At 37.5% G+C, this 16064-nt stretch overlaps 1 protein-coding gene across 1 annotated transcript; it reads left to right on the top strand.

Moving 5' to 3' along the window:
- Positions 1-6010: 6010 nt before the first annotated feature.
- LOC148191006 (uncharacterized) lies at positions 6011-7535 on the top strand. The gene is made up of 2 exons (XM_088101247.1): positions 6011-7396; positions 7509-7535. The coding sequence occupies exons 1-2, from the start codon at positions 6011-6013 to the stop codon at positions 7533-7535; spliced, it is 1413 nt and encodes a 470-aa protein (XP_087957373.1).
- The last annotated feature ends 8529 nt before the right edge of the window (positions 7536-16064 follow it).

Here is a 16064-nt window from a genome sequence, read left to right on the forward strand (position 1 = left end):
TAACCAGTTACGCTGAAGAGGATGAAAACGAAGCCATACGTAATCGGTTACGCACTGAGTAACCGGTTACCAGCATTCGAAAATTGGTGGTCCTGTAATATTAGATGCCGAATGAAGGAGACGAAGGTGGACAATGGCGGAGCCTGGACGATGCACAGCGGATGGCCTGCAGCTTGTTGTTCTTCTTCACAGACCCGCATGAAGGTGAGGAAGGTGGAGGATGGTGGATGATGGTGGAGGCTGGACGTAGCAGAGGATGGGATGCAGGTTGTTGTTGACAGACAAGAGCTGAAGGTGACGAAGGTGGATGATGGTTGAGGGTGGAGGATGGAGTCTAGATGGGATCAGAGTGAACCATGCATTATGCGTGAGGAAGGTGAGGATTTACCACAAATTCAGCGAACCGGACCGGTCCAGACTCTGCTGGCTCTGAGGAACGTAAGGTTTCTGCGAGTGTCAGAATGAACCGTGTTCGACCGGTTGAAGAACGGAAACCGCAACATCTTCGAAAAATTCGAAACTGTTCGAGCTCCTAAACGCAAAGAATCGAAAGAATTTAACGTTAGTTTTCGGAAATTTACTTTGAAATGCTATAATTTTCATCATCTGATTCGAAATTGATTCAATTCAAAATCATTTGCATTTCCTGAAGCGAAATTTTCTCAAAATTACGTTTTCCGGCAGCTGATATTTTTAAACTTTTATTATTTTTATTATTACTACATTATTACTACATTATAACTTTTATTACTACATTATTACTACATTATTACTACATTATAATTTTTATTATTTTTAAACATTAATTTTAACAATTATTTCTAATTTTTTCCTCTATATAAACATTTTTACAATTAAATATAACATTACAAAATTACATTTTATAATACTTTTATAACTAGGGGCAATTTGGTCATCTTCATTTTCTACCAATTAAACTAATTTTTAAAATCTATCACATCAATCAAATCCTACACTAATTCTCATAAACTTTACTTCTAAATCCACTCTCAATTATCCACAAATCCACTCAAAAAAACAACTACAAAATTACCCTCAAATCCACACAAATACATTCAAATCATCTCCCCCAAATTCCCCCAAAAGAACACACCCAAAGTGTTGGTTGTTTTTGTATGATATATTTGCCTTGTGTATAATGTTTAAATGTTCATATATATATATATATATATATATATATATATATATATATATATATATATATATATATATATATATATATATATATATATATATATATATATATATATATATCATTAATTATTTTGTATTCTAGCTTACCCTTTCTTTCTGTGTTGTTTGTCTATGTGTTATTTTCTCTTTTGCGATGATCACCTTAACCGGTGTGAGCTTAGGGAGGCAGTCTTTTCAGTTGTTTCAACTAGAGGTGAGGATGAAACAGATAAGTTGTTAGATGGTTCTACAAAGGTAGATCTCTATTTTTATTTTAGGTTTGTTTGGATCTAGTAGTTTTATTATCATATATATAACGTTTTAAATTCTAGTAGTTTTATACTATTAAAATGGAATGTTACAAAAACAAAAATAGTTGATTTTATTTAGTGTTGCCAAAATGGGTTGTAACTTGCGAGCCAACCTGGTCCACCATGGGTTTGAGTCGGGTTGAGTTGGAAAAAAATGAAATTTTTTTATGCGAGTTAGTTTTCAACCCGGCTCACTTAGAACCCAGCTCACCTGGGTTGAACCCGTGGTGAGCCAGGTTGGCTAACCATCCCACCTAATTTAATTTAATTATTTATTATTTATGTTTCAATATTACTAGTTAACAATTTTTATTATATTGTAGATGGGATAAGAAAAGATGTTTCAAGGAAGAAAAATATTATAGATTTATCTATTTAAGACTCTAATATTATAGATAGACAAATGATACAAAAATTATCAATATTAAAAACTTATGTGTTCACCTTTTGTGCTTGTTTTTGGATTACGCTTGGATTGTATGATATTTTTTTTTAATTTTGAATTGTCATTGGTGTTTAACTTCATTTTAGAGTGAAATTTTTTTAGATTTAAATTAAAAAAAAATTATAATTTTTTATTTTTAAAAAAACTTATAATTAAGTGAATCAGTAAGTCAACCCGTTTAACCCACCAACCTGTGGTAGGTCGGGTCGGGTTCAAATTTTTTCAGCTCACCAATAAATGAGCCGGATTGAGTTGACTCACTAAGTGACCAACTTGTGGTGGGCTGGACCGAGTCGAGCCGAGTTACCAGTTTTGACAGCTCTAATTTTATTATTATTTTTTTTATCTTTTCTTTCATCTTTCACACAAAATATTATAACATGGGTTAAAAGTCAACACAAATAAAAGTTTATGTTAATTATCCAATAGACGGGTAATAAAGTCTAAAATCATAGACATTATATCATTAACATTTTTAAATAAAATTCTAATTAAAGCAGTTTAGTACAAGTCAATATTAATAATTTTATTTTAAAATTTATTTAACTTAGAGTTGATTATTAAATTATAAAATTTATTTAATTTAGAGTTGACTATTAAATTTATTTTCAGTATTAACTTAATTTTTATTAGTTTAATACAATATTTTTGAATTTTATGCAATGTTTTATTGTTTCAACATATTTTAAATATTAGAGCTTGATATGAAATTTGTATAGTTTGAATAAAATAAATTGTTATTTGTTTATTGATTTTGTGTTAGAATAGTGTATCTAGGACAAATTTGTTCCATTGGTTGCTTTTTTGAAACCAAATATTTAACGTTAGGAATGAGAATGTTTTTGAGTTTGATGTATATAAAAGGAGTTTGAATATAAATGTTGAATTGAAAGTAGTGAATGATTATGTTTAAATTATAGAATGTACTTGTCATTTTGAATGTGTTTGAGAGTTTTTTTTTTTCAAACTAATTTTGAACAAAATAAATTTAAAAGTTATTTGGCTCTACTATTGATTTTTTTTTATTTTTTTTTTCACTTACATACCAACATATTGACTCCCAGTTTTATTTTCGATCAAGAAAAAAAAATTCTAGCGAAAATAGACTTTACTTTATGCATTCGCACAAACGAATTAACTTTTTAACTTTTTTTTTCGACAAAAACAAAATTGTAACTCAAATTTTTATTCAACCAAATTTTTATTTGAGTGATGAAATTTTCGTTTAAGTAAAAAAAAAAGATTTTTTTTATTGTCTTTTTCTCTTGTATCTATAATAAATTATACCTAGATGAGTGTCACGCCCCAATGTCTCTGTGTTTCATTAATGCACTCACGCCCCTCCACGTGCTGTGCCATTAATGTGCACTTTCATTCTCTGATTAACTCTGACATGTGTCACATCGGAAGGTTCTGCACTCAATTCTGGAAGCCAGGTGTCAGCACAGGAAGGAACGTCCGTATGAATTGGTAAGAGAATTAAATTCCTCTGAACAACTCTTCCCCCCTCTGCGTACACCTTCCTCTTCCCCAGAAATTCAAAATCTCCATTTTTCTCCTCCTTCTCTCTAAAACCTTTCTTCTTCTCTCTTCTGTAACTCACCATCCTTTGCTCCGTTCACGTTTCAGCACCGTGAGAAGCATCCCTGCACCGTGAGCTTTCCATCAAACCGAACAGTTTTGGATTCTGAAACGGGTAAGTTTCACGTCCTTAACTGCTCTTCATTTATCCCCATGCAAGCCTCGTTTTGAACTGCATGCACTTTCTCTGAACCCGTGTTGGTTTGCTGAAATTTTAGTTTAAGGAGTTTGGGTTGAAACGTAAAGGGTAGAAGAGTTTATACTGGGATCTGGTTTTCCTTTTGAAGAACGAACGCGCAATCCGGGTAAGGGAAGCTTTAGTAATTTAATTTAATACTTGTTTGATGTATATGAAAGCAATAAAGTGTACTGGATGTCTGAAATGCATGAAATATTTGATGTTTAAGTATGCATGAACGAACATGGTTGCACTGGATGTATATGATGAATATTGTTTGAACTGTATGCTGAGAATGAAACGTATGATTCGGAGTATGATTAAAATTACTGTATGGTTTGGGATGATAATATGAATTTTGTAATGTATGAGATTTATGGTGGAGAGAAATTATAAGTTATGAATCATATGAAAACTGTAAAGTTATTGTAAAATGATAAATCTGGAAATTTTCATATTCTCTGCTTGATAATGTACGCTCGTCATCGAACGGTCTTATACCGATCGGTTTCCCTTGAAATAACTCAGAATAAGAATTCTTTCGTTTGGAAAGGATTCTGATTAAGAACGAGCGTCCTTTGAGTGAAGGGTTAGGTTCGAGCGTTCGGCTCAGCCTAGCGTGTCCAACGATTGAAATAAATTGAAGTATTTTAGTAACGCTCGGTTTTATATTCCAGCGTTCGTCATAGGTAGCGCTTAGTCTTATACTGAGCGTTCGTTCAAATGAGCTCTCTGTCTTAGATTGAGCGTTCGTCCTAGTTAGTGTTCGGTCTAATACCGAACGTTCGTTCTAAATGAATGTTCGTTCTATTTAGTGCTCGGTCATCTACCGAACGTTCGTTCCTTCTTTAAATTATTGGCGAACGGTGATAGCGTTCGTCCGGAAATTTAAATAGCGTTCGTCCAATAGTTCTATTGACGTTCGTCCAAGTCCTCCGTGACGTTCGTCCAAGATTTTATTAAAAGCTTATTTTCGCGCTCGGTCATTGACTGACAGTTGTCTCCTGAATTAAAATCTTGTCCAGTTTATTTATCTAAACAACTTGTAATTTCACCTATCCATTGGATTCGTTCAAGTGTTACTGAACTTAAATTTTTCTAAGTATTATTTGGATCGTACTGGAATCAGTTCATTTAACTGATTCGAAGGAGTCTTTCTTGGTACAGCTCTTAACGTTCGTCCTCGTTATGAAGGGGAGTGAACGTTCGTCTTTTTATGCAAGTGGAACATAGAATGAAAATGCATTTAAGAGGAAGAATTAAGATGTGCGAACACTATAAGAGTTGAAATTATGATTATGCTTTTTGAACGAGCGTTCCAGGGAGGAACGACTCTTAGTTGGAAATTGAGATTTGTAAGTATGAACGTGGTAAGCTTAGATGGTGGTTCATCCTGATATTCCGTGAGTGCTCGTTCTCAAGTAGAGATGAGTATGTCATGCGTGGGAATGGCAGGAGGTCTAGTCCATAACTGTAACTTGGACAGAACAGACTAACCTCATGTGGCTACTGATGAGCATTCCAGTTACCCCACTTGAGTGCACGGACGCCTTAGCTACACAGGATTCATACAGTCCGGACGGTCGGTCTAGCATCAGGGTTTGGATGGAATTATTGTATGAATGGAATGTACATGTTTGTGAATTTACTTGTTGTACTTGATAAGTATGAAATATATGTTTTACTTAAGTTAAATTCAATAAGCTTACCCTTGCACTTTCCTTGCGTTGTCTGTATACGTGTATCCGTCTTGTCCTTGCCATGATCATCCGTGTGGATGTGAGCAGAAGGTGATACTTCCCTGGAACAAACACTCGAAGAAGAAGTCCTAGCTGAGGAGAATCTCGTTGAAGTGGAAGTGAAGGCCGAGCAGTAAAGACGTTCGGTTTTCAGTTAGTATATTAGGATAGCGAGCGGCTGTGAGCGAGCGCTCTTTTGGGGATTGTAAATAGTTGAACGTTCGGTCAATATTTTGTAAACCGTTCGTTCTAATTCTTTTCTGAACGCTCGTTATTTTGTGTGTATATGTAAGGCCGTTCGGCCATTTTTGAACGCTGCTCTCTTTAATTGTAAAACTGCTACATAATATTAATACATGTTAATATTCTATTATATGGTTGCTGACTGTATAAATTTGGGATGTTACATTATTGGTATCAGAGCAGTTTTGTTCTATAAAAAGGACACTGTAGGATATGAGTGCACTGTGCTTTTGCTGGGTGCTTATTATATGTTTGGTGAGTTATTGTTTTTAACTCTTAAACATTTCTAACGTTCGTTTTTCTCTGGCTCAGAGAACTAATGGCGCCTAGACTTCCTCCTCCTCCACCACCCAATGGACCAGACACGTCCGATAGTGCCAGGTTGTTGGAAACTGTGATCGAACGGTTGCAACAACAAAACGCTACACTAATGGAGCAGAACGCAGCTGCTTTAAGAAGTCTTGAGGCCGCACGCGAGAACTCTGAAGCTACTCAGAGACAATTAATGGAACTCATCGCCGCCACAAGGGGCACACCAGGAGCGTCCTCTTCCAATGCCGTTCATCATACCGAGTGGAGTTTGGAGAACTTTCTTCAACACCATCCGGCCAAGTTTAGTGGGAAGGGTCTTCCGGATGAGGCAGATCAGTGGCTGCAGGATATGGAACGGATTTACAACGCCAAGAGGTGTCCAGATGAGAATCGTTTGGCTTTCACGGAATATTTGCTTACTGGAGAAGCAAGCCATTGGTGGGCGAGCGTGAAGGCTTTATTGACGGACGCTCACAGTCCTATTAACTGGGAAATATTCAGAGGCAAGTTCTATGAGGAGTACTTTCCGGATAGCGTTCGTTTTTCTAAGGAAGTGGAATTTTTGCAATTGGTACAGGGAGGAAAGTCAGTTTCTGAATATACGAACAAGTTTAAACACTTGGTTCGTTTCAACACCATGGCAACCAGTGAAGAGTGGCAATGTAGAAAATTTGAGAATGGGTTGAGGAGCGATCTAAAGGTATTGATCTCCAGTCTTTGCATTCGGTCTTTCCCTGCAATGGTCGAGAGGGCTAAAGTGTTAGAGAAAAATCTGGCTGATGCAGAACAACATAAGAAACAACAAGCGTCAAGGGGACCAGTTCTGTCGAGGCCCAATCTGAACCGGAACAGGACACCGTACGCTCGTCCAGCACAGAATAGTGGATCTCAAGCGTTGGTAGTTGCTGGACAGTCAGGACAACAGGGGCCGGTTAGATGTTTCCAGTGTGGAGGACCCCATTTCAGGTCGTCATGTCCTCAGTTGATTGGAGGGAAATATTGCACTCGATGTAGAAGGAACGGCCATCTGGAGAATGAGTGTAATATGGGCGGACGCGCAGTGATGAGGCCACCGAACGCTGGAAGGAATCAACAAGGAAGAGGTGGACGAGCCCAAGCTGTTGGGCGTGTGTATGCGATCACTGGGGCGGAAGCAGCGAGCTCAGGTACGCTCGTCACTGGTACCTGCTTAATTCATGGAATACCTTGCTGTGTGTTATTTGACTCGGGGGCGACACACTCCTTCATCTCGAAGGCGTGCGTTGCTAAGATGGGAATAGCTGAGAGCGAGATGCAGTTTGATCTGGTGGTGTCGACCCCAGCAGCTGGCGAAATCAGGACATCTACTGTGTGCGTTAGATGTCCTATTGAGGTAGAAGGGCATAGATACAAGGTGAATCTCATCTGTTTGCCTCTCAAAGACTTAGAAGTAATTCTGGGAATGGATTGGCTGAATACCAATCGCATTCTCATAGATTGTGGAGCTAAGGAGTTGATTTTTCCAGAAGAAAATGAAGAAGAGTTGGGGGTGACGCTCGGCCAGTTGAAAGAAGACATCATGGAGGGCGCGAGTTGCTTTTTGATCATGACGCATGAAGACCGAGAGGGTGCGAATAAGAGCTTTGAACGTTCGTCCAATAGGTACACTGAAAGACGGACGGTTGTGGACGAATTCCCGGACGTCTTTCCGGATGAAGTGCCAGGACTACCTCCTGTTCGTGAAGTGGAATTCACGATTGATTTGGTAACGACCGCAGCTCCCATATCCGTTCAACCATACAGAATGGCACCTGCTGAATTGGTTGAGCTTAAAACGCAAATTGAAGAATTGATGGACAAGAGGTTCATCCGCCCAAGCGTGTCACCTTGGGGAGCGCCCGTATTGTTGGTGAAGAAGAAGGATGGCAGCTCACGGCTATGCATTGACTATCGTCAATTGAATAAGCTGACCATCAAGAACAAATACCCATTGCCTCGGATTGACGACTTGCTGGACCAATTGCATGGAGCGAGCGTCTTCTCAAAGATAGATTTGAGATCCGGCTATCATCAAATTCGAGTTAAGGAAGAAGACATTCAGAAGACGACCTTCCGTTCACGCTACGGACATTATGAGTACGTAGTCATGCCGTTCGGTGTGACGAACGCTCCAACAGTCTTCATGGACTACATGAACAGGATCTTTAGGCCGTACTTGGATAAGTTTGTGGTGGTGTTCATTGATGATATTCTCATCTACTCCAAGAGCTGTGAAGAGCATGAGGAACACTTAAGGGTGGTACTTGGAGTGTTGAGAGAAAAAGAGCTGTACGCTAAGTTGTCTAAATGTGAATTCTGGATGAAGGAAGTGCAGTTCTTGGGTCATGTTGTATCCGCGGGTGGAATTTCAGTTGATCCGGCTAAGGTACGAGCGGTTTTGGAATGGGAGAGTCCACGCTCGGTCACGGAAGTGAGAAGCTTCGTGGGGCTCGCAGGCTACTATAGGCGTTTCATTGAAGGATTTTCTAAGATAGTAGCACCATTGACTCGTCTTACAAGGAAGGATCAACCGTTCGCATGGACTGATTTGTGTGAAGAGCGCTTCCAAGAGTTGAAGAATAAGTTGACGAGCGCTCCAGTTTTGGGGATTCCGGACACTGCCAAACCCTTTGAAGTCTACTGTGATGCGTCTCACCAAGGGTTGGGGTGCGTTCTAATGCAAGAAAGACGAGCGGTGGCGTATGCCTCTCGGCAGTTAAAGATACATGAGAGGAATTATCCAACGCACGACCTAGAACTGGCAGCGGTCGTCTTTGCCTTGAAGATTTGGAGGCACTACTTGTATGGATCCGTTTTCCAAGTCTTCAGCGATCACAAGAGCCTCAAGTACCTCTTCGATCAAAAGGAGTTAAACATGAGACAAAGGAGGTGGCTTGAGTTCTTGAAGGATTATGACTTCGAGTTGCTTTATCATCCTGGTAAAGCGAATGTTGTGGCGGACGCGTTGAGCAGAAAGGTGGTGCATGTGTCGTCCATGATGGTACGTGAGTTGAACCTTGTGGAAAGTTTTAGAGACCTAAGGTTGCAGTTCGAGTTGGAGCCGAACAGTATTAAATGCTGCACCTTGAGGATATCAAGTGATGTGTTCGACCGAATCTGGAGGAAACAACGAGAGGATGAAGAATTGATGAAGATTTTAAGCGCGCTCGGTACGGATCAAGCCAAGCATTTCAACGCTGGAACGGACGGCATGTTACGTTACATGGGACGGACGTGCATTCCCAATGATGGCGAGCTGAAGAGGATTATCTTGGAGGAAGGACATCATAGTCGTCTCAGCATACACCCTAGTATGACTAAGATGTATCAAGACCTTCGACGTTCGTTCTGGTGGCCAGGAATGAAGAATGACGTTGCACGTTTTGTGGCATCTTGTCTGACCTGTCAGCGAGCGAAGGCGGAGCATCAGAGGCCGGGCGGCCTATTACAACCTTTGGAGATTCCTGAATGGAAGTGGGACAACATTTCAATGGACTTCGTGACCCACTTGCCTCGCACGGTCAAGAATCACGATTCTATTTGGGTAATAGTGGATCGTCTAACAAAGAGTGCTCACTTCCTAGCGGTCAACTTGAAGATGTCCATGACTAACTTGGCCAAGCTCTACATCAAAGAGATCGTTCGTCTGCATGGAGTGCCGTCCAGTATCATCTCTGACCGAGACACAAGATTCACCTCTCGGTTTTGGCAGTCGTTGCAAAGCGAACTGGGCAGCAAACTCCAAATGAGTTCAGCGTACCATCCTCAGACGGACGGTCAATCCGAGAGAACCATCCAGACGCTTGAAGATTTGTTAAGAACGTGCGTACTTGATCACATGGGCGTTTGGGATGAAGTCCTGCCGTTAGTAGAGTTCACCTACAACAACAGCTTCCAATCAAGCATTGGAATGGCTCCATTCGAGGCTCTTTACGGACGCAAATGCCGCACACCACTTTGCTGGTTTCAAGAAGGAGAAAACATATTGACTGGACCCGAGCTCGTTCAACAAACGACTGAAAAGGTGAAATTAATTCAAGAGAGGTTGAAGACGTCCAGAAGCAGGCAGAAGTCCTACGCAGATAAGAGGAGACGACCCTTGGAGTTCGAAGCTGGCGATCACGTTTTCTTGAGGCTGAATCCAACTACTGGAGTAGGCAGGGCGTTACGACCAAAGAAATTATCTCCCAAGTTCGTGGGGCCGTATCAAATTCTAAGGAAGATTGGACCTGTAGCGTACGAGTTAGCTTTGCCTCCTCAATTATCCAACCTTCATCCAGTGTTTCATGTCTCGCAACTCCGAAAGTACGTGGCCGATCCCTCGCACATATTGGAGCTGGAGAACGTTCGTCTTCGACAAGACCGAACGCTAGAGATGAACCCGATTCGCGTTGAAGACGAACGCACTAAGTTATATAAGGGAAAGGACGTTCGGTTAGTTAAAGTAGTGTGGGACGAAAAGACGGGCGACTCTACCTGGGAAGTGGAAGACGCTATGAAGGATTTATACCCTCACCTCTTCCCTGGTAAGATTTAATTTTCGAGGACGAAAATTTTTGTAGTTAGGGGGATTGTCACGCCCCATTTAATGTCTCTGTGTTTCATTAATGCACCCACGCCCCTCCACGTGCTGTGCCATTAATGTGCACTTTCATTCTCTGATTAACTCTGACATGTGTCACATCGGAAGGTTCTGCACTCAATTCTGGAAGCCAGGTGTCAGCACAGGAAGGAACGTCCGTATGAATTGGTAAGAGAATTAAATTCCTCTGAACAACTCTTCCCCCCTCTGCGTACACCTTCCTCTTCCCCAGAAATTCAAAATCTCCATTTTTCTCCTCCTTCTCTCTAAAACCTTTCTTCTTCTCTCTTCTGTAACTCACCATCCTTTGCTCCGTTCACGTTTCAGCACCGTGAGAAGCATCCCTGCACCGTGAGCTTTCCATCAAACCGAACAGTTTTGGATTCTGAAACGGGTAAGTTTCACGTCCTTAACTGCTCTTCATTTATCCCCATGCAAGCCTCGTTTTGAACTGCATGCACTTTCTCTGAACCCGTGTTGGTTTGCTGAAATTTTAGTTTAAGGAGTTTGGGTTGAAACGTAAAGGGTAGAAGAGTTTATACTGGGATCTGGTTTTCCTTTTGAAGAACGAACGCGCAATCCGGGTAAGGGAAGCTTTAGTAATTTAATTTAATACTTGTTTGATGTATATGAAAGCAATAAAGTGTACTGGATGTCTGAAATGCATGAAATATTTGATGTTTAAGTATGCATGAACGAACATGGTTGCACTGGATGTATATGATGAATATTGTTTGAACTGTATGCTGAGAATGAAACGTATGATTCGGAGTATGATTAAAATTACTGTATGGTTTGGGATGATAATATGAATTTTGTAATGTATGAGATTTATGGTGGAGAGAAATTATAAGTTATGAATCATATGAAAACTGTAAAGTTATTGTAAAATGATAAATCTGGAAATTTTCATATTCTCTGCTTGATAATGTACGCTCGTCATCGAACGGTCTTATACCGATCGGTTTCCCTTGAAATAACTCAGAATAAGAATTCTTTCGTTTGGAAAGGATTCTGATTAAGAACGAGCGTCCTTTGAGTGAAGGGTTAGGTTCGAGCGTTCGGCTCAGCCTAGCGTGTCCAACGATTGAAATAAATTGAAGTATTTTAGTAACGCTCGGTTTTATATTCCAGCGTTCGTCATAGGTAGCGCTTAGTCTTATACTGAGCGTTCGTTCAAATGAGCTCTCTGTCTTAGATTGAGCGTTCGTCCTAGTTAGTGTTCGGTCTAATACCGAACGTTCGTTCTAAATGAATGTTCGTTCTATTTAGTGCTCGGTCATCTACCGAACGTTCGTTCCTTCTTTAAATTATTGGCGAACGGTGATAGCGTTCGTCCGGAAATTTAAATAGCGTTCGTCCAATAGTTCTATTGACGTTCGTCCAAGTCCTCCGTGACGTTCGTCCAAGATTTTATTAAAAGCTTATTTTCGCGCTCGGTCATTGACTGACAGTTGTCTCCTGAATTAAAATCTTGTCCAGTTTATTTATCTAAACAACTTGTAATTTCACCTATCCATTGGATTCGTTCAAGTGTTACTGAACTTAGATTTTTCTAAGTATTATTTGGATCGTACTGGAATCAGTTCATTTAACTGATTCGAAGGAGTCTTTCTTGGTACAGCTCTTAACGTTCGTCCTCGTTATGAAGGGGAGTGAACGTTCGTCTTTTTATGCAAGTGGAACATAGAATGAAAATGCATTTAAGAGGAAGAATTAAGATGTGCGAACACTATAAGAGTTGAAATTATGATTATGCTTTTTGAACGAGCGTTCTAGGGAGGAACGACTCTTAGTTGGAAATTGAGATTTGTAAGTATGAACGTGGTAAGCTTAGATGGTGGTTCATCCTGATATTCCGTGAGTGCTCGTTCTCAAGTAGAGATGAGTATGTCATGCGTGGGAATGGCAGGAGGTCTAGTCCATAACTGTAACTTGGACAGAACAGACTAACCTCATGTGGCTACTGATGAGCATTCCAGTTACCCCACTTGAGTGCACGGACGCCTTAGCTACACAGGATTCATACAGTCCGGACGGTCGGTCTAGCATCAGGGTTTGGATGGAATTATTGTATGAATGGAATGTACATGTTTGTGAATTTACTTGCTGTACTTGATAAGTATGAAATATATGTTTTACTTAAGTTAAATTCAATAAGCTTACCCTTGCACTTTCCTTGCGTTGTCTGTATACGTGTATCCGTCTTGTCCTTGCCATGATCATCCGTGTGGATGTGAGCAGAAGGTGATACTTCCCTGGAACAAACACTCGAAGAAGAAGTCCTAGCTGAGGAGAATCTCGTTGAAGTGGAAGTGAAGGCTGAGCAGTAAAGACGTTCGGTTTTCAGTTAGTATATTAGGATAGCGAGCGGCTGTGAGCGAGCGCTCTTTTGGGGATTGTAAATAGTTGAACGTTCGGTCAATATTTTGTAAACCGTTCGTTCTAATTCTTTTCTGAACGCTCGTTATTTTGTGTGTATATGTAAGGCCGTTCGGCCATTTTTGCACGCTGCTCTCTTTAATTGTAAAACTGCTACATAATATTAATACATGTTAATATTCTATTATATGGTTGCTGACTGTATAAATTTGGGATGTTACAATGAGTATTATAATTGTAAAGTAAATGTTCATTAACATATTTAATTGATTTATGGTTTTTTTAAATAATATATATTGTATGAAAGCGTTTATTAAGAACAATAAGAATAGTATGAATTTGAGGTTCAAAATCTAAAATTGTCACATACTAAGCCTTCCACGTGTATGCTTGTGTTATTTTCTTTCCCTACTCTTTCTCTTGTGTATAAAAAAACAAGCTTCCTCTGGTTAATAAACTAAGATAGACTTTCTTTGCTTTTGTTCAATATTTCTCTACTTCTTCATCTCTGCTCTGTTTTCTCACATAGTATCAGAGAGTACAATATTTTTTTTTTCAAATGGTCTCTGCTTTATCTACTGTGCTAACCTCAGATCATTCCACTTCTATTTCCTCAACCTTTCTCCCACATTCTTTCAACAATTATATAATCTGGAAACAAGTTTTGGTAACTGTTGGTAGTTTGAAACTTCTGTAGTTTCTGGAGGGTTCTTTTGTCCCGCAAAAATTTCTTACCTCTGCATACGCGCCCACCAATGTTTTTAATTCTTCTTACATCAATCATGATCAGCAAGATCAATTGATTCATGCATGGCTTCTTGCGTCCATGACCATTCCTATCTTGGTTGGTTTCTCATAATGTTTGGCTAAAGCTTCGCACATATTTTGCTTCTCAGACTCACGTAAATATCAAGTTGAAACTTCAACTTCGAACACCTAAGTAAGACCAATCTGTCTCTGCCTATGTTTTGAACATCAAGAAAACAGTGGACCCTCTTTGCGGCTGTTGGAACACCAATTTATTGAAGCAATCCTTGATGGATTATAGGAAGATTATGATCAGTATTTTACTTCTATTACGTCTAGGCTAGACCCTTATATCGTTGAAGAAGCTTTACTTTGACACAAGAAGAACATTTTGAAAAACACAGAGTAAGATATTCTGTATTAATTATTGACACTTTGTTGTAACAAATATTTTGCTAGTTTCATGGTCTAGTTACATAAAATCCTGAAACTGAAAAAGAATTCTTACACAACATTACATGAAGATGGACAAATTAATAACTTATAAATTAGTTTCAAGTTGACCACCTAACATAAATAAATATTAAAAATATGTTATTAATAAATATTAAAACTATGTTATATTAATGTTAAATTATAACATAAAAAAACATTACAGATATGTTATATTGATGTTAAATTAGATCTAATTTTTAACTAAATAGGTTAAGATCAAATTGTGTAAATATAATTAAGTATGCCTTTAATACTCTTCTTTTTAGTAATAAAAAATTGAAGGATAATCATGTTTTTATTAGTTAAAAAAAACTATATTTAAGTTTATATAATTATTTAAAATATTTAGTTCTAGGAATCATATTTGGAATTATAAATTTAAGATCTAAATTTTATTTTTATTTTATTATAAAGTGGTAAAATGTGATAAAATCCTAACATTGTATGTCTCGAATTAGATGATAAAAAAACATCAATGTCTTCTTAGTTGTTACTCTTTTCTTTTTCAAGAACTTTAGGAAAAAAAATTAAAATGAAAATTTTAAAAAAATATTTACAGTAAAAATTATCATAAGATATTTAAAATAATATGATATAATAAATATATAAAAAATAAATTAAGACTTGAAGTTATAAAAACATCAATTATGATTTGAACTGTATTAACTAGTATTTTCAAAAAACCTTCGATATTAATTTCCTAAATGTTTGCTAACATGTATACATAAATAGTTTATTTCCAAATAAATTATTATTGACTTATTCGTCAAAGCATTTCTTTAGCCAAACATAAAAGTTTGATTGATAATTGACTGCATCACAGAACACCTTCAACTGACAATTTCACAATTACAACCTAAGTATTGTAGGTCATATATGTATTAACTAGTATACATATCTCTCTTAATTTATATTTTCTATATATTGCGATTTAATAAAAAGTTTATATTAAATTATTTGCCCAAACCTTATCCCGTCTTTGAATGAAAGAAATTATTAAAGTAGTTTACCAAAAAAATTTAGGTAGTACTACAGATTTAGAGAAGGTACCTATACATATTATTTTGTTTCTCCTCATCCTTCCATTTATTGACTATATACAAATTTTACTCATAATATTTCAATTGTCACTGATCAGTTTTCATACACAATCAGAAACAAATACAAAATTTCTTCCTAATTTATAATTTTAAATTTATATATAATCTACTATATTTTGTTTTTTTTTTTCTCACCATCCCTTTATTATTCCAAAATTTCATTCTTCCCATTCTAGATTCCTTCTTTTCTCCACTTTAGGAAGCATTTCAATTTTTATTTTTATTTTTAACAAGCATACTTACAGACTATTTTACAAGAAAATTGAACATGTCTCATTCCTTCCCTCTATCATCAAAGAGACCTATTATATTTGGTTAAATTTAATTAAAGAATATTTTGAAATCCAAGATTAACTTTAGTCCAAACCTGTGGCCTCATGTAAAATTAATTTATACTATAAATGAATCCCAATTTCACCTTAATTGATATAATATCTGTCAACAATTTCCCGAACACAGAAAAAAAAATGTAACAAGAAGTGGCAAAGACAGAAATAATCTCTAATATAAATACCATCTAAAATTAAATCTAACTGTTATTTAATTCATAGACTTACTAAAAAAAGTTGATTAGTTGGCATTAACAAAAAAACAAATTTGAATAAAATTTTAATTAGAAAAAGTTACATAATTTAGTAGTTTATTTACTACTTTTTAAATTCAAAATAAGCAAAGTTCTTTACTCCTTTATCTTTAGAACAACACATTTGATTTCATGAAGAATACCCGTTCCTACT

This window comes from Vigna umbellata, chromosome 11 (assembly GCF_029865625.1).
Source record: "Vigna umbellata cultivar VRB3 chromosome 11, Vumbellata_1.0, whole genome shotgun sequence".
NCBI lineage: Eukaryota > Viridiplantae > Streptophyta > Magnoliopsida > Fabales > Fabaceae > Vigna > Vigna umbellata.

Coding starts and splice junctions, on each gene's coding strand:
- LOC148191006 (XM_088101247.1), top strand. CDS start 6,011: ATGGCGCCTAGACTTCCTCCTCCTCCACCACCCAATGGACCAGACACG. Junction 7,397..7,508: donor TAGAAGGGCATAGATACAAG/GTGAATCTCATC, acceptor TGATTTTTCCAG/AAGAAAATGAAGAAGAGTTG.